Genomic DNA, 17,978 nt, shown 5'->3' on the forward strand with positions numbered 1-17,978 from the left:
CAATATGGCTCCAACGTGCATCCATGCTCGGGAAAGGAGATAAGCTAATAAACACCTACAGAGCACATATGCGTGTGATGGAATACTCGTGCATCACAACAGGTGTGGACGATGCTCCAAAACGACATGCTCATGCGATCACCGGCCCAGATGATCTGCCCACCCATAGTAGTTGCCCATCTTCCATTGGCATGATGATGTTGGGGACTCGTCTTCGCATGTTCAGTTGATCAAGGATGGATCTACCTCGATTATGCGAGTTGGATCACCGATCACCAGCAGCCGGTCCTGTAGCCCTTTTCAGAATTCACCGCAAACAAGCACTGCAGCAAATCAAGACCAGACGTCTCTTCATTGGCCGAGTCGAGTTGACTTCCATAACCAGTTCTGGCGTGTCCAGCAGCATATGGATCCTAGGGCTGGCCAGACCTAAGCTTATGAACTTTTCCGACCAAGCCAACGCTGGTGTTCTTCTCAGCCAGCGTAGAACCATAGACATGCCCCCGAACCCCCAAAAACTGGTTACATAATATTTCTAGGTCGCGTAGGTCTCGAGCTGGTGCGCTATTGCAATTGACTCGGTCTCCACTGCGTGAACTATCCAGCGTGCTGTACTATTCGTGCCTCGACCTAGCAGCTTGGGCAAGGGGGGGACTGTTCCCGTACCTCGAAGAGATAAAGCCGATCTTGGGAGGAACGGGTCGTAACCATCGACGGACTGTGGATTTTGACGAAGTAGGAAACGGCTTCCCTAGTACGTGGATCGAGAATCGGGAACGCCCACAATCTCGAGCACCGGAGCTCCGTGCACGGCGGGTTGGGTTCCCACTTGCTCATAGTCCGGTCCACCTGAGCCGCCGTTGATGGCAAGGCCTCCATGGTCTACTAGCAGTGGTCCGCCGGTTCCGGGCTAGCATCGCAACGAAGTCACATCGTGTTCATGATCATATCCTGTTCCGGCGTACACCTTAACATAGCAGCTGCCCGGACCTCACTTACTCATGGCGGAATGCCACGTTAGGTAACAGTAGCTGCATCGGTCCTTTTCCCGTGGTCCAGTATTAATTACATATTGGTTACGAGCTGTAACATCAACACGGCCGGTGTTGACGAGTTTTTGAGACAATTTGACCACGATTCATCTTCGGGGTGTTAGATACGATAATTCTATCCTGAATTACATGTAGCAATGCTCCGCAACTTCGCTGGCCTAGCACTTAACACACTCGCTATACTCGGTAAAAATTATTTTTTTAACCACCTTTCGATATTATTCGAAACTATTCACTGTTCATTTCGGTCTGCCCTTACTTCACAAATCTGACATGACTTTTTTTTTTTTCCAGCTGAAGAAAGGTGATCATATCAAGTTGACCATTGAAGGATATGAAGGTGTGTGCGTTCTATTTCAAAAGGACCGCACTTCCGTTGGTTGTCAGTTATCCCGTCGTCGCCTTATTCCTGGGATCGGGATGCGTTAAAACTGAGGATCCAGTTATCGTGAAAGGAAATCTTTGGGCTTACACTAGTACACCCCTTTGGTTATCAGTTACCGCATAGATAGGCGGCAACAGTTGAGACGAGACTGTCTAAGTTGTTTCCGTCGTATGATCTTTCGTTCTCTCCCGTTCCGATTCTCACTCGTCATCCCGATGCCCCGATGAACCGACCGCTGAGACTGGGCATCTCGATATTGGCGATAACTTAAACGTACGCGTGCGATCACTGCGTTTCATGCCAGATGAAAGAGCTTGAACATGATGAGAATGGGTTTGCGCCACAGGACCGTCACGTGTACTTGGCTATCTATAAACTGTCAGACTACATATATTGTACACCTGTTGGCCGTAGCCCGATGATGGGGCCCATACTCGCTGTCCACAATGACTAATTGAATCCATCCAAGGCGAATGTACCAACTAAAAATACATTCTTTCTCTTCGAAACGTACACATGTTGTGCGCATGGCTAGCCATCTTCCATCTTATCACAACCAAGGGTGGTGATGCTCACTTCAGGGGTCCTGCGGACTTTATTAGAAGGGATTCCTAGGCTCCCAACAGCATGGTGATGGCGTTTGAACTACTGAGGCCGTGCAATTGGGTAGACTATCACTCACGGCAGTAGGGGTCATATCGGTGGTACAAACACTAAAAATGAAAGAGACTCCCTGCAGCCGGCCCAGCAGAATGGATGGTTGTGTTGATCTAAACGAAGGAAAAGGCCGAGCATGCCCAAGATTGCAGAGCTGCGCCAGGACTTTTGGGAGTTCGATACGCGTGCGCTAACACTTTCTGGGAGACGGCTGCATGGAGAGCATATGCCGACCGGTACGGTGGTTCTGCTACCCTCTGGACATGGTAATGGCTTCGTTACATGGAGGCTTTCGGAACTCGAAGAGCGATGTCTAAACAGAGTCCGGTATGATGTTGGCCAGGGATATTTGTAGTCCCTGTTTGCCTGCCTGTCCGGGCCTTGCTTCATGTGGCCTTTTCAGTTTGTATCAAGTAGGTAATGCTCGCAACTCGGGCAGAGTTGAGGTGGTGTGGAGGATGTAGGAAAGACTGATGAGCTGAGTCCTGGGTTCTGCTGCCCTTGACGCGATGGCGTCTCAGTTGAGGATGTGCTTTATCTCATATTAGTGGACCGATCTATACCCCGGAACTTTTCGAGTTGGCTGCTTGATATTCTGTCACAAACAATACTATATATATTCCCGGACTGCATCTTTATGTCGGCTAAGTTATTATTTTGACAGATCTGTTGCACCCTTTTTTAAGTTGCCATTATGGCTCGCGGGAAGAAGTGGATTTGAAACTTGATCGTCCTTCTCAAGATCCCCATCAGGAAACTCAATCTGCCAGCCTCCTCCTGAGAGTTGATGAGACCTTGTGGAGGTACTCATACTGTGCTCAAGGTACATAAGCGGCGTTCCGGTTGGCCATTCTGGTTGGCCAATGCTGTGCATATGTCAGTGTGCAGTACGATATCCGAGCTCAACCCCACGCAAGCACGCACTACGACTTGCTTTCCCGACCATTAGAAGCTGCGTAACTCGCTCGATGCGCCTTGGATGAGGCGTTTGGCTTGGACCGGCTTCTGCACGAGTGTGTCCGGCGCACTGCCCGAGAGGGCCCGACATTACGCAGACAGCCGCCAACAGGGGGAATTCAGCGCTCTTACTGAATGGACTGGTTTTTACATAGTAGTCGAAGATCAATAAACAGCAGGTCGGTGGACAACTCACAAATGCCGGCATAATGTAATATCACAACAAACGATCGCAAAGGTGTGCGCGAAAGTCTCCATATGGCCACGCCATAATCCCCAGTCCCGGTGCTAAGTGCAAAACTAAGTGGAGTGGGAAGCGACGTCTTCATCGAGGCCAGGCTCTTTTAGTTGCTTCTTAGGCTCATTATCTACGAGTAGCTGCCCGCCAACTTATACGATAAGTGGCACCACTCCATAACACCCGGGCTGGAAGGTGATGAGTGGCAATCGTCGACTGGGGGAGATTAACGGGATGCCCAGTCAACTCTCGTCATGAGCCGGAAACCCAACCTTGCATGCTCACAATCAAACAGAAGAATGAGTTCACGTACATGAGAGACAGGTACATCATACTTTGAACGTACCATTCCTCAACCAGCTTTGTAGCCAGGGAGCCCTTACCTACGTTGACCTGAAAAGTCTAGAGGAGGTTTATTCCAAAAGAGAAGCCGGTCGGGAAAATGCGACGGCTTTACACCGTAGAGAACCCCTCACCCCTTCATCAGTCGACCTACATCGTAGATCACAGACAGCGAGGCGAGAGAGAGAGATCAATCCTCAAACCCTCTCCTCGATCGAACGAGCCGAGCGCAGTGAAAGAACGAGTCCGTCGCTGTCACATTGCTGCTGTCCCCTTGTCATGACTTGAACACTTTGACTGCCCTTGTTGACGAACAGACCCCAATCCTACCTTGTCGCTACAACTGCTGCATATCGGGGTTTTCCTGTCGAATGAGATCATTTGACAAGGCTCGCTTCTGCTGGTCAATCGTCTCCTATTCCCGCCTGTATCGACAAGCAGGGAGGGATATTTTTTGCTTGTTTTTCTCGACAAGCGTGGACCGTCTTGACTTTTCTTCTTTTTCCTCCCTCTGACCCTGCCGTCCATGTTTATTAGGCCTTAACAGTACCGGCACCTTTCTTTCTTATTCCCTCACTTGAAAATCTCGTTGCTCGCTCGCAGTGCATACCCACACCGAAAACGCCTATATCTATCTGCTGAAGCACTTACCACACAGATGCAGAGCTGAGCCCCCATTTTCGATGGATGTCCTGTCCACAACGGCCAAAGCTCAAGCAATGCCAGAGACCTGGAAACTCCACTAATACCCCGAATAATAATCAAAATCCCTAGAAGACTTTATTAGGAACCCACGGCAGTAAATTCGAGCTCATTTGAGAGTTCGGATGAGCAGAAAAGAGAAAGGCAAAGGCAGAGGCCAGAGAAAAAAAGAGGACCGGGGGTGCATTGCATTGAGAAGGCGAACTGGGACCAGTGCACGCAGAAATCATGGCAGAGACACCTGATACCGCTAAAGCATCAGCTTCAGCGGCCTTGACTAGCAATACCACTCCTACTCCTGCCCATCAGCAGTCGGCGGACAGCGAACAACCACCCCCGTTTTCATCATTGCCCACAACCACATCCACCTCGGCCACATCACCAACAACCTCGTCGGACGCGCCAGACAATCGCAACAACTATCATGATCATCGGCAAAGTAACAACTCATCCAAGTTGCCAGCATTTCGTTTCACCGACCTAAAAAAGGAAAGCTTGGTCCATCCATCCTTGTTGCACGGCATCCCGTCACCTGTCACTCCGGGCGATACCGAGACAGAGACTCAGATCCAATCGTCCTCCAACGCGTTTGATAGAGTACGAGATAATCCTTCTGCTACCACTCCTGTCTCACCAGAACAATTGCCCGCTTCCCCAGACGCGGACCCCGACGATTCTCGGACTTCAACATTCCAGGCGCCTGGAACCAACTCCACTGTACAAGGCGCGACAACCACAATTGACGCGCGACACATTGACTTGCCGGATCCGGTACCTGCAACTGAACCTGAACCTGAACCTGAACCTGCACATGCAGACCAATTGATAACAGCAAAATCACCACAGCCGCCAAACACCGACGAGATCACATCGCCATTGACTACTGACTCCGCTGAAACCGTCGTGGCTACTCAACCGCCGAAACGTCGCGCGCCAACTTCTAGCAGCACCAGTGTCCTAGATTTCGCATCTGGTTCGCGCCAGGCGCTGGGCGCTCATCAACGAGTTCATTCAGCAGAGGGCAACCGGAGTGCTGCGGGCGACGCTGCGCAAGACTGTGCGCAAGGCCAGGAGGGAGCTCATACTCCCCAAGTCTGTAAAAAGAAAATCGACGTCCGACGACAAGAGGACGTCTGCCTTAGAAGGCCACCTGTATCCTACAAACCGCCAGGCTCAGCTGGCACACCATCCACGGGAGCCTCAACATCCATCCCGCCCATTCGTTCGTTCCGATCATCAGTGTCAAGGCGGAGTTTCGGGATCGATATGAATTTCACATCACCTCGTTACGAAGACGCCAAAGGGGGCGATTCCAATCACCTTGACAAAACGCTCCGGGCTTTGGAGGGAAGGCAAGACGACGATACGGTTCGCTGGGCGCCACGGGATTCCTCAGCAGACCGGGTAGAAACAGACGACGACAGTGGTGACGTCTTCCTCAAAATGGCACGGGAGGAACCAGAGTCTAACGCGGTTGTAAGTGCATGATCCCACTGGTCTTTTGGCACCTATGCTTTATCTATCGGCATGAAAAGCCCGGATGTTGCCTCTAGTACACATTACTAAATACCATGTAGTCGCGAGTAACACGATCACATCGTCGGCCACTATCCGCGGCTATTCCTTCCTATCTACCTCTTTCCCCTCCTCAGCTCTCTAGGCGAATGTCAGATCAGGAAAGTTCAAGGAATAGGACCTATGGCTTGGACCAAATGGTGGAGAGGGCTTCACCAAAGCGGATCTTGACATATCGTCAGGACCAAAGTTCAGACGGCACCAGATCTAGAGCGAACGGCTCCATGTCGCGGCCGCCTCTAACGCCACGAACAATACCAACACAGGACGTCCTCTCGGAAGCCAGTACCGCGTACGGTCGTAGGAGGCAGTCCGTAACAGAGTCCGCTGCTGGTAACCCCGCACGCATGTCTTCTTTCTCTTAAACAACCTGGCTTATCTTCCTACGGTACTGGCCGTACATACAACTCATCACCGCTCGTACCTCAGAAGCAAGAAACCCAGCCTGGGGATATTCAGACCGAATCATCAACATCAACAGCAGCACCTTCAACTGTGTGGGACGAGCTTGATGAGCTGAAGTCCCGTATCCACCGTCTCGAGCTGACTGGCAAGATCCCCCCAACATCCGGGGCGGCCATGTCGCGTGCCTCGGACGAGAGGCCACCGACTGCCACTACTAATGCGACCACCATGTCCGCGTCGCCCAAACGTGGCTCGACCAATGGAGTGCAGCACAACGATGCTTCCAGCACTGTTTCTACGTCGCAAAGAGAAGGTCACCCGTTGCTACAGTCGGCCTTGGGCAAATCGAGGTCGTTCCTAGCTTTCGATGTTTACAGTGCCCTAGAGACAGCAGCAAGTGATGCGTTGGCCCTCTCGACCATGATCGGCGCAGCTGGTCAGCCAGGTCCCATACTCAGCGGTGCCTCCAACACGGGCGCTGGCACGGCTGTCACCAACCGCCAGTTGAGACGGAAAGCGGATAGCATCTGCCGGAGTCTTACAGAGCTGTGCCTGGCGCTTAGCGAAGGACAAGTACAGTCCAAACAGCAATCACAATTACAACAACCTACAACCACGCCACCTGCAGAGCCTGAGCCTCCTTCGAGTCCCACTATTAGATTCACCGGTATGGCGAGCCCATCTATCCCTAAATTTACCGGCGTTGCCCCCCAGCGACGACCGAGTGCGGCCATGATCGATCGAAGCCCGCATTCTCTCGTCACGAGCCCGAGGGCCTTGTCTCGCCTCGAAGAGAAACGCAGCAGCATGCTGCAAGCGAGTAATATGTCAAGCCCTAGCCGGTATTCTTCGAACTTGCCACCTACGCCCGTTGAGGCGAGCGGCCGCAGAACCTCGCTTCTGATTCCCCGTACCCGTAGAGCTGTGACGGAAGATCCAGAGGAGCACACTGGACGCAAATCGACATTACTGCGAACGCGTCGCGCAGGAACGGAAGAGCCGGAGGAGACACCAAGTCGTTCCACGTCGCTCCTTCGGACGCGGCGTGCCAATAAGGAATATGAGGAGGACTCGCCTCGTATGAGAGCACCATCTCGTGCGATAACCGAAGTCGCTGTCTCAAGAAGTGGCCGAGAATATAGGTCCAGCGTGCCACTACCCTCGATAGAGACAAACCACAGCTCCAATGATCCGTTGCCCTCCACCGAGATAAGCCCTTCGGCTTCCTCGGCCTTACCCAGGAAACGATTGACACCTTCGACCCTTGGTTCGCGGCTCTCGCAGTCGTCATCGTCGACGAGCGGATTGACTACTCGACGGTATTATAATGACAGAGTGACACCTGAGCGTGAGCGCGAGCGTGCTGAGCGTTTTGTGCGTGCTGAGCGTAGTGAACGTGAGACGAACAGCCTGTCCGACAAACTGGCGGAAGAGCGCGGACAAAGGCACTTCTCCCTAGGATCCCTCTCACGAATTGGCCGAGTTGGGAGCCTACACACAAAGGGCCGCAGTCGGGGAGAGTATGGCTGTGAACAGCCCGACGACGGCGCAGAATGGGGGATTCCGATGAGACGATTGCTACGATATGTTACGCTCATGATCTTTGTACCTATAGACCTGCCATTTGACTTATTCTGATGATGGCGTTTGCTCTACGCGTGGACATGGCCTAGGCAGGTGGTTTTCTGGAAGCGTTTTCTTCACTTCACAATACCCCCATACATGCTCCTCAGAGCGTTATTGTCCTGTCATTACAGGGAGTTCCCAAAGCGGGTTTTGGTCTGCACCACGACATGATTTCACTTTGTATATCATTTTAGCGATGGCACAGGAAAGATTTTGATTTATCAGGAGATTCGGCAGGGAAAAATTAGCCATGGCTTGTCAACTAGTTATGCAAACCAAAAGGGCATTACTGAAAGGGGGGGGGGGTGGAAAGAATACTCGTCCATCTCTGGGCATACTCGGCCAGAAGCTGAGGGAGTGCAATTCATGAGGCTGTACCGTGTAGATATGGGTCTATAAGTACTGACAATAATGTATCAATATTATATTATTTGGGTTTGGTGGACAGGCAGACTCGACGATTTTCATGTTTCTAAATCATTTTGACGCTATGTGATGTTGACTCCTGTAGCTGCTATACAGGTTATTAGTAGTGAATTCGTTAGGTAGCGGGCCTTTGTCAGTGACTCAGGCCGAACGTCAGTCGACCTTGCAGAAATCCTGCCAATGCCCCACCAGCTTAGAGCAAACACCAGACACATTTGATGAGTGAGCTCCCATAAGTACTTCATCCGATGCTTGCTGATTTACAAGGCGCCTTATCCAAAAAGAATCCAAAACATATCGAATACATAAGACCAGGAAAGTGGCGCTCATCAACTGTGCCAGGAGTGTTGCGTTCCGGCCTGATTCTCTTCGGTCTAGCAAGAGCATCTTCACTACCACTGGACGCACCATTCTCATCAGAAGTAGCCACTACGGCAACGCAACAACAGCACGACACCGACTGTGTGGCTTTTCTGCTGCCCCGGCTTTTTTCTATAATAGCAACGCCAAACAGGTGTCTTCGTCATTTTCAAGTTTGTCACCAGCCAGACAAAGACTCGACAGCAGCAGTGTCGGAGTGGCCATGGCTGACGACGGTACCATTGATGATGCCGCTGCCGAGAGGCTGGAGGATCTTGCCCTGCGAGGGGTCGGCAAGGCGGTGGCGGCGGCAGAGGAGGCAAGCGAGGCAAACGAGGGCGTGGCTCCGGTGGCCAGGCACCGGATCGCGAGGTTTTGCTCAGCAAGGCCCTCTCAGCTCTGCTGAGGCATAAGGCAAGCGACGCCGGTATAGAGATGAACGGGGAAGGCTTCGCCCGGTTGGATCAGGTGGTGAGTTTTTTTTATGCCCGAACGAAAGCTCATAACGTACTGTTTTCATTATTTTTATTAACCCTAAGGCATCTTTTGTAGTTCCAATGGCCGCGTATCCGCTCTCTCAAGCCTACCCTGGCGGAGATCCAAAAGGTCGAAAGGGACAACGCCAAGAAACGCTTCACCCTGAAACCCGTTCTCGGAGTCGGATGCTGAGTCAACAGACCCTAAAGACTGGCTCATCCGCGCCAACCAGGGCCACAGCATCGAGCTGGCCAGCGAGGCTCTGCACGCGCCCATCACGCTCGAGGCCGCCAACGTGCCCGCCGTCGTCGTCCACGGCACCTACTTCGCCTTCTGGCCCGCCATCGTCGAGAGCGGCGGGCTCAAGAAAATGGGCCGCACCCACGTCCACTTCGGCACCGGTCTCCCCGAGGATGGTAACCCCACCATTACCAACAAAGAACCGCAAGTCCACGACGCCGACGAGGAAGCGGCGGCGGCGGCGAAGGAGAGGGCGGCAAGCCCAAGGTGATTAGCGGCATGCGCGCCGATGCCGAGATCTTGGTGTTCGTGGACGTCGAGGCCAGCCTGCGCAACGGGGACATGAAGTGGTGGCTGAGCTCCAACAACGTCGTGCTGACCGAGGGCGACGAGAACGGCTGCGTGCCGCTCCAGTATTTCAAGGAGGTGCGCGGACGGCGACAGGAGGTAGGGCTACTTTGGAAGGATGGCGAAAAGCTCGCCGATCTCCCAGAGGGTATTACAATCCGGACTCCACAGGGCAAGGACCGTCAAGGGGGTGGCCGGGGCAGGTGATTCTAGCTTGTATATTTCAAAATGAATGGAATCTTGCCGATGTAGAAAAGGGGCCGCTATCCAGATACGGGCCAAGGTTCTCTCTCATCTTACACAAGGCTGGCAAGACTCCGCAAGCTTCGCTACGCCGAATGCTTTCCTGGCTCGTTATACAGGTCAGATCAGGTAGCCCAAGTTCGATGAGGGCCATCCTCACGGTATCAGTTCATTTACTCCCGAAGATGACTGCAAAGTCCAAACTTCCCGCCAATAAAATGAGTAGCCCAAATATACAGGCGCAATGAGAAAAAGACCAAGGATGGAGATTTGTGTTCTCATTACGCCCCAGGATGTCGGGTCTCCCTCCTTCACATGAATACGTACAAGCTAAAGTCAAGCATCAGAGTATACAGGCATGATTCAATCACGCCTCTTCCAAATAGCGACTGCCACTTGATAAATATCAGTCAGTCGATACACGGCATGCCCGCTGGCTTCGAAAAGCAATAATAAAGCGCTGTTGTTATACTCCTTGAGGGTCCCCCAACCTGCTTTCGTCTCATGGTCCATGATAAAACTCTGATGCCGCTTACTCATAACATGATATTTTCCCGTCATTCTATCTGCATTGATTGCAAAAGATAAAAAGCCCTAACCACCTTTCTTCGCCCTCTTCTCCTTCTAAGGTGTGCGCCGGAAATTAGGACATCATTCGAATTAAACCTGATCATCCCCAGCCACAGACTCATACCCGCCCCGCCTCCTGCCCGAGGAGGCAAGCCCGGCGTCCATCAGCGCCGGGCTCTCGTAGACGTCGGTCCAGTTGATCTTGCGCCCGCCGATCATGGCCTCGCCCGTCTCGCGGCGCCCGAACACGGGCGCCGGGTCGCACCAGAAGTCGCGGCAGTTCTGCACGTAGCCTTTGGAGTAGGGGTTCCGCTTACTCTTGCTGCGCTTGTTGTTCTTGCCGGCGCCCGTCGCGGCGCCGCGGCCCGTGGCCGTCTCGATGAAGGTGTCGACGCCCAGGATGCGGCTCCACTGCTTCAGGAAGCCCTGGCGGTGCCGGTGGCCCGGCGCGCCGTGGGGGCGGTTGGTGCCGAGCGGGTCGTCGGCCGCGCTGGGCGGCGCGCCGGCGTTCGGGTGGTTCGGGTCCAGCGGCGCGCCCGTCGACGTGAAGCCTTGGGTCTGGTTGGCGAGGCGCCGTCGCTGATGCCGTACATGTTCTCGTACGTCGTCATGGCGCGGGCGACCTGCACGAACTGCACAAAGAGGAGCATGCCGACCCACGTCAGCTGCAGAGTGGCCCAGATACCCAGCAAAACAAGATAGGGATCGGCGTTGAGGACCTTGCACACGCTCTCCGAGAAGAAGGTGCATTTCTCCGAGGCAGACGACGTCAAGGTCGAGAAGTAGTTGTAAAGCAACCAGTCGAAAGACAGGATACCGAACGTCAGAGATACCAGGTAAAGAAAGAAGTGCCGATGATTATTGACGCCGACGCAGTTGTTGACCCACGGGCAATGGTGGTCATGCTTTGCCACACAACGTTGGCACTTCTTACAGTGCTTGCTTCGCAGAGGCGTCCTGACCATGCAAGACACGCAGAAGTTGGCTTCGTCAAACTTCCACAAGCTCAAGAGCTCGTCAATCACGGCCTTTTGCTCGGCGATCCCATTCAGTTTCGGCACATAGCCAGGATCGAATACCATGCACGAAGCGTAGAAATACACCGTCATACCGAGGAAACCGGCAAACACGATGTTCAGAAAGAAGTTATCGGGGAATGTGCCTGACGAGCAATTAGCGCCAGCACAACGAATATGGGTATGCAATGCTCACCTGGCAATACAGACCACAACCAACTCAGGCCGACCAAGAAGAGCGACGCAGCAAAGATGCCCGCTAGCCATGGCTGCGACAAGTTAGCAAGATTGATACTTGACTCTGGGAGGGGGGAAACATACTGTCTTGTGAAGATGTCGCATGTCTGGTGGACCAAATTCAATGACCTGATTAGTTACCCATTGGAACCCAAAGCCCGCTGCAATTGCGATCGGTATAGACAAGATGATGGGCAGGTAGGATAACACCAGCAACTCGGTCCAGAGCATGGCGACTGGTAATACGAAGAGGAAGCGGTTCATGAAGCTCCGCTTGTCCTGGAGGAAGTAGGATGCGCCAGGCCACCAGGGTATCGCGGCATGGCCATCTTCGGTGTAGCCGCATTCCTTCAGGGCGCGATGCCACGCGTTGACGGTGTTGAGATCCTGAGCCGTGATCGCGGGTGTCTTGCCCGTGTCGGTCTTAGCAAAGCGATCGGCACCGTACTCGATAATCTTCAGGATGCAGGGCGGCGACCCCTTGACCAGCGCCCAGTGCAGCGCCGTGAAGCCCTGCTCATCTTTCGCGTGCACGCTCGCGCCCCATCGGAGGAACAGGTCCACGCATAGGGGGAACCCCTTATACGCCGCCCACATGAGCGCCGTGTGACCATAGCTGTCGACGACATCGACGGGGATGCCTTGGTGGAGTAGGAGCGTGATCAGCAGTATGTTGCCACCAAAAGTCGAGATGTGAAGAGTATTGTAGCCTTGCGAATCGGTGATGAGAGGGTCGGCGCCATGTTGCAGAAGAAGATTTACAGTGTAGTAGTTGGAGCGTTGCGCGGCCCATTGCAAGGGTGTCGCTACCGACTCGCCGCCTTTCTTGTTGATGTCAGCGCCCTTCTTGATCAGGAACTTGACCATTCCATATTGGTTATTAATGGCAGCCCACTGTATACTCGTCAGCATGTTGTTGTCGCCTCATTTCCACGACTCTGGGCGCTCACATGTAACGGCGTAATACCCTCGTCGTCGGTAAAGGTAGCATCGTAGTCCTTCTGCTCAAACAGCTTCTCCATAGCAGGTATATCTCCCACTCTTGCTACCTGCATGATTTCGGGCTCGGATGGGGGAGTGTTCCCCTGCGGCATGCTCCCCATCTCGACGGCTTCCGCGTTGACCTTGGGAGTAGCGGCAGTGCCTTGGACGCCGGCTGTATCGGCATACCACCGGCCGAATTGCCGTTGGATTGCGACATGAGCGCCGTCTGTCTGTTGGGACCTCGATATCTCGTGTGGATGGATTTGGTCGCAGGCTTTCCTTTCGGTAAGGAGGGAAGTTGCTGGCGAGAGAGACTGGTTTGGGGATGGCCGTCCGTCCCAGCCAGGCGTTGAAACGGAGTCTCTGTCGCGTGGCGTGGCTGCAGCAGGCAAGCACGGCAAGATCGGATGACACCACACCCACTTGAGCTCAATAACGTGCTTCAGAAGAAAGAAGAGTAGGTATTCTGCGCCGGGCTAAAAGAAAAAGACTCAAAGATTACGAACAACACAATCAATACTTGTACATGTAACCGATTGCTTTTTCCCTCTTCGTTCCCCCCGAGGAGAGAGTTGGTCAGCCTTCAACAAGTTTCGCAAGTCCCTTAACTTAATCCACGAATCCAGGGCGTCTGAGCCACGGCTAGTGCTACCACTGCGCATCCGAACAGCGGCCCGCCATTGGTGATTGGCCCAAAATACCCCGGCAGGCCAGGGTGTCACATAAATGGTGTATGTACTTAATGTACTCAGATTGGAAGCCTCAAGCTTGGCAACACCAGCCCAAGCCAAACTATTCCCGTCATTGGTAGCAAGGGTCTTCATCGTGCAAGGCTCCGTCTATAAGGCCACAATCTTTCGACAAACACCACCTGTGCTTCCTAGCCTTCTGGTCCCGACGCCCTATTTAAGTCGATACTTCTGTCCTACGAAATATCGATTTACAGCATCAAAATGGCCACCGCCATGGACCAATTAATCGAGTACATCGAGTACATATTGACGCCTTCGGCTCCCGTCTTCATCGTGGGCGCCCTCATCGTCGTTCTCGTACCCATCATTGTCCATATCTTTGTTTCTCGAGCGACACCGTACACGAACCTCCCCTCGGTCGTCCTTGTAGGCCCCCCAGGTGCCGGCAAGACGTCTTTATTGACCCTGCTCGAGCGCGGAGATGCTGCGACACCCACCCACACTTCGCAAGTTCCCCAGTCGATCGAATTGACCGTCTCGGTCGACCAGCACCTGTCATTCCGCGAGGCCGTCAAAGATGACGCTCCCGGCGAGCACAAGAAGTTCCTGCTTGTCGACACCCCCGGCCACGGCAAGCTGCGCAACTTCGCCATGGACAGCCTCGTTGCGCGAGAGGGTCTGAAGGGCATCGTCTTTATGCTCGACGCCGCCACGCTGGACGAGAACCTGGCCGCGGCAGCGAACTACCTTTACGAGGTGCTGTTGGCCCTGCAGAAGCGCGTGAGCGCGACAAAGACGTCCAAGGCGCCTAGTGCGATCAACGTGCTGATCGCGGCCAACAAGTCGGACCTGTTCACGGCATTGCCCGCCACGTTGGTCAAAAGCAACCTGGAGGCCGAGCTGGGGAGGATACGAAAGAGCAGGAGCAAGGGACTGCTGGCTTCCGGAGTTGGCATGGATGATGTGGACAACGAGGAAAACGATGATTGGCTGGGCGAATATGGGTCGGAAAAGTTCACGTTCGGCCAGATGCAAGAGTTCAACATTGAGGTGGACATCGTGGGCGGCAGCGTCACTGAAGCCAAGGTCGACAAGTGGTGGCATTGGGTCTCTGAGCGCCTATAAGTTCGAGGCAAATCATTTACTTCAGGTGCTAGGGCTCCCGCCTTGCCATTGTTCCGTAATCGACTCGGCCTGGATAAATCATACTAATACATAATGCAACGGACTGCCGACCTGGTGTCAGAACCGCCAACCACACCCTTTTTCGCACATGTCCCTTGGTGACTTCTGGATCCAGTGAACTGTTGATCTAGGGCAGCCCTTCGGCGGAATTTTGCGCATAGGCTTACTTGACTTCAGCCATGACTTCACAACGCAGTATGCTCGACTGATACCAAACATCAAAGATGGGGGTGCGTTGAAAATGACCTGAGGTATCTCGATTACTAAAGCCACCAGAAACCAACTAGTAATGAGTCAAACAATAATTTCTAACCGCACCAGAAGCTATCGCCCGACTAATGGCACCATATACTGAACCCCTGGCTGTGGCAATCGTACAGTCTCTGCCAGTTGCCACCAGTGTTGCAGACGTCATGTTTCTTGTTCAGGTACCGTTTTTTACGGAGTATTCCTATAACATCGGCGTGTGAGCAAAGAGCGCTTCCAAGAGAAAGGGGCGGCCAGGAAATATAAGCCAAAGCTGGCTCGCAAGAGATACATGAAAAGCATCGCGAGAATATCGACTGCGTTGCTGGGCCAGGCCTGAGCATTACCAACGACCATCAACCTTATCTACCGATAGCCGGCAGCGCGGCAGTTCGCCGGCCCAGGAAGATTAATCGCCTAAGGATGCAACAGGAATTAGGGGAGAATGGCAAGCGACTTGAACAATTATTTTGGTCTCGAGGCGGAGCCCCTTTCCACTCCCTGCTCTTCGCTCCCAAAAATAGAATGCATTGAATGTTCTCGACCCTGGATGGACCTGTCAGGCTGTCGCCTACACCCCTCGAGCTTTCAGACGATTTTGAGTTGCGAACACGAGCCTCGAAGCTGTCGCAACCCGAATCCCCCCTATTGACGCTCATACGAAACATAACTCCAATCTTCCCTGCCAGGCTCAAACTAGTGGCTTGGCTTTTATCTGGTGAAATAGCAGAAGCTCTCGAGTCTCGACCGTCCGCCTGACCGTCAAAGGTACAATTCGGTAAGTGCGATCAGATCCTCACCAGCTTCATCAGACAAACCATCCACATTCATTCTTCACGATAGCATTATGTTGTTGACTTCAGTAGCCCCGCACATTATTTTAGTACAGAGTGAATAAACGATGTTGAAGAAATTCCAGGTCTTATCCCTTAAGTGGTTGAAATGCCGGTCTGAGAGGTGGTGATGGCAACGCCAAACTTCGTTAGCTATCTCCATTTTCACCCTTGATTTGTTTCTGAGCAAAACTGTAGTGCCTTTATTTTAATGTCAGTTCTTGTCATTTGAGTGCTGTCTCGGTGCAACCCAGACCATGAGAATCGATATCATAACAGAATCCCCAAGGTTGGCCTTGGGGGTGGCAGCGCTCCTCTCTACCCTCGTTTTCTTTAGCATCGGCCGTCTATCCACCGATACACGGCTGTACCCAGTCGTTCAGCTTCCAATACCATGGATACATGGTGGCAATATGTCGAGCTGGACCAAACTTGATGAGCCACCGCATCGGTACAAGTCGGCCGATGCATTCCTGCCGCTGATTCAAAATATATCAGGGATCCAAAACCTTACCACCCGGTCGGCGGCAGCAACCTGCAACTGGACGGACGAAGAGCTTCTCCAATATCCGTACGGCCGCCTCGAGGACTACATAGCCAACCCGCCGTCGGGCCACGAGGTAGAGTTGATGCGCTCGAGCTGGCAGGCGTTCGTGAAAGAAAGCCTTCTGCCCTACCGTATTACCAACCATGCCCCTTTCGTTGGACGTGGTATTGTTATCGTCGGGGGGCCACCCCAAGAGCCTGGAACGTGTCCGGGTTCTCGTCCGCTCCCTACGCAACCTCGGTAGTGTATTGCCTGTCGAGCTTCACCATTGGGCCGGCGAGATGAATGCGACGACCAAGCTGGATCTGATCAAAGAGCTCGGGGCGAATTTCTCCATCAACGACCTGTCGGGACCCATAACTTCTACTTCAGCAAGACGCCGTACAACGACATCTCGCGGGTCAACTTCCAGCTCAAGACGGCGGCCCTGCTCAACTCGCGCTTCGCCGAGCCGCTGCTCCTGGACTCGGACAACGTGCCCGCCCCCGGCGCCGAACCGGCCGCGCTCTGGGATTCGGCAGCCTACCGGGAGTTCGGCACCGTCTTCTGGCCCGACGTCCAGCGGGCCCACCGCGAGAACCCGGTCTACGCGGCGACCAACACGCGCTGCCGCCGCGACGAGTACGAGCTCGAGAGCGGCCAGCTGCTGGTCGACAAGCGCCGCTTCTGGTACCACCTGCAGCTCACCGACTGGTTCCTCGCGCAGCCCCGGCTGTTCGGGCGCTACCTCCTCGGCGACAAGGACACGTTCCGCTTCGCCTGGGGCGCCCTGCGAACGCGGTACGGCCGGCCCCGGAGATGGGTCACGCTGGTCGGCACCATGCTGCCCCGGCCGCGGTCCGAGACGGACCGCAGACCGGTAGAGGCGTTCTGCGGGCATAGTTTCGCTCAGCACCACCCCGACACCGGCGAGGTGGCTTTTGTCCACGGCGGCGCGCTCAAGAGCTACGGTGCGCCGCTGCTGCAGAGGCTGCAGATTAAGGACAAGGACAAAGGCAAGGACAAGAACTCGATTTGGAGTATTACAAGCGGTCGAGTGTGGATGAGGACTGGGGCCAGGTTGAGTACGCCGTACGTGTGGTCGGGCTCAATGCCTCGTACATGTACGAGGTCATGCCGGGCCCGGAGCCGGGGCCCCTGAGTGCGAACCAGACAGAGGCGCCAATCTACTGCATCGATTTCGAGAACCAGCCCGCGAGGGATGTCGAGGAGATACTGCCGGGCTTTGCGGCGGCATTTGAGCAGGCCGGCGGTCTCTGGATGATTGGTGATAAGTACCGTGCTGGCATCAGCGGGGCGTGAGCTATGGCGGAGTAAAAGCTAGCCATCTATGGTTCTATGTGTATCTCTTACCTTTCAGATACTGCTTTCTTCGGTTTAGTTCGTTGGTTTCTCCAGCAGCGTATGTGGAATGGTTTAATGGTTACTATAGTACAGCTATCTTAAAGATAGGATTCGATACTATAATGAGTATCGGTGGTATTACCCGTAGCATCTGTTGCCGTGAATAAGAATAGCCTAACAACCCAAGACAAATATTGAATATACATATGTCATTACGGGGTAAAGAGCAAGCAGGATTAGAAAGAACTCGGGCTACCTATCCAACGCGATGGCATTTACCGTCATCTGTCT

General features: G+C 53.6%; 6 protein-coding genes across 6 annotated transcripts; 5 read left to right on the top strand and 1 right to left on the bottom strand.

Moving 5' to 3' along the window:
• Positions 1–4,561: 4,561 nt before the first annotated feature.
• Positions 4,562–5,821, top strand: PG994_012334 (uncharacterized protein; the record flags this gene model as incomplete). The annotated part of the gene is made up of 1 exon (XM_066863743.1): positions 4,562–5,821. One exon carries the CDS (start codon positions 4,562–4,564, stop codon positions 5,819–5,821), a length of 1,260 nt encoding a protein of 419 aa, XP_066712853.1.
• Positions 5,822–6,487: 666 nt separating this feature from the next.
• Positions 6,488–7,951, top strand: PG994_012335 (uncharacterized protein; the record flags this gene model as incomplete). Its single annotated transcript, XM_066863744.1, has 1 exon — positions 6,488–7,951. The coding sequence occupies one exon, from the start codon at positions 6,488–6,490 to the stop codon at positions 7,949–7,951; it is 1,464 nt and encodes a 487-aa protein (XP_066712854.1).
• A 997-nt stretch (positions 7,952–8,948) lies between these two features.
• On the top strand, positions 8,949–9,997 carry PG994_012336 (uncharacterized protein; the record flags this gene model as incomplete). Its single annotated transcript, XM_066863745.1, has 5 exons — positions 8,949–9,074; positions 9,140–9,196; positions 9,278–9,373; positions 9,435–9,618; positions 9,669–9,997. The coding sequence occupies 5 exons, from the start codon at positions 8,949–8,951 to the stop codon at positions 9,995–9,997; spliced, it is 792 nt and encodes a 263-aa protein (XP_066712855.1).
• A 696-nt stretch (positions 9,998–10,693) lies between these two features.
• On the bottom strand, positions 10,694–13,664 carry PG994_012337 (palmitoyltransferase AKR1; the record flags this gene model as incomplete). The annotated part of the gene is made up of 6 exons (XM_066863746.1): positions 10,694–11,235; positions 11,289–11,765; positions 11,816–11,888; positions 11,941–12,750; positions 12,807–13,219; positions 13,580–13,664. The coding sequence occupies 6 exons, from the start codon at positions 13,662–13,664 to the stop codon at positions 10,694–10,696; spliced, it is 2,400 nt and encodes a 799-aa protein (XP_066712856.1).
• Positions 13,665–13,793: 129 nt separating this feature from the next.
• Positions 13,794–14,657, top strand: PG994_012338 (signal recognition particle receptor beta subunit-domain-containing protein; the record flags this gene model as incomplete). Its single annotated transcript, XM_066863747.1, has 1 exon — positions 13,794–14,657. One exon carries the CDS (start codon positions 13,794–13,796, stop codon positions 14,655–14,657), a length of 864 nt encoding a protein of 287 aa, XP_066712857.1.
• A 1,552-nt stretch (positions 14,658–16,209) lies between these two features.
• PG994_012339 (glycosyltransferase family 71 protein) lies at positions 16,210–17,645 on the top strand (the record flags this gene model as incomplete). Its single annotated transcript, XM_066863748.1, has 3 exons — positions 16,210–16,474; positions 16,661–17,414; positions 17,486–17,645. The coding sequence occupies 3 exons, from the start codon at positions 16,210–16,212 to the stop codon at positions 17,643–17,645; spliced, it is 1,179 nt and encodes a 392-aa protein (XP_066712858.1).
• Positions 17,646–17,978: the final 333 nt, after the last annotated feature.

This window comes from Apiospora phragmitis (assembly GCF_038363925.1).
Source record: "Apiospora phragmitis strain CBS 135458 chromosome Unknown utg000010l:1.0-9815664.0:1.0-9183399.0, whole genome shotgun sequence".
In the NCBI taxonomy this organism is placed as follows: domain Eukaryota; kingdom Fungi; phylum Ascomycota; class Sordariomycetes; order Amphisphaeriales; family Apiosporaceae; genus Apiospora; species Apiospora phragmitis.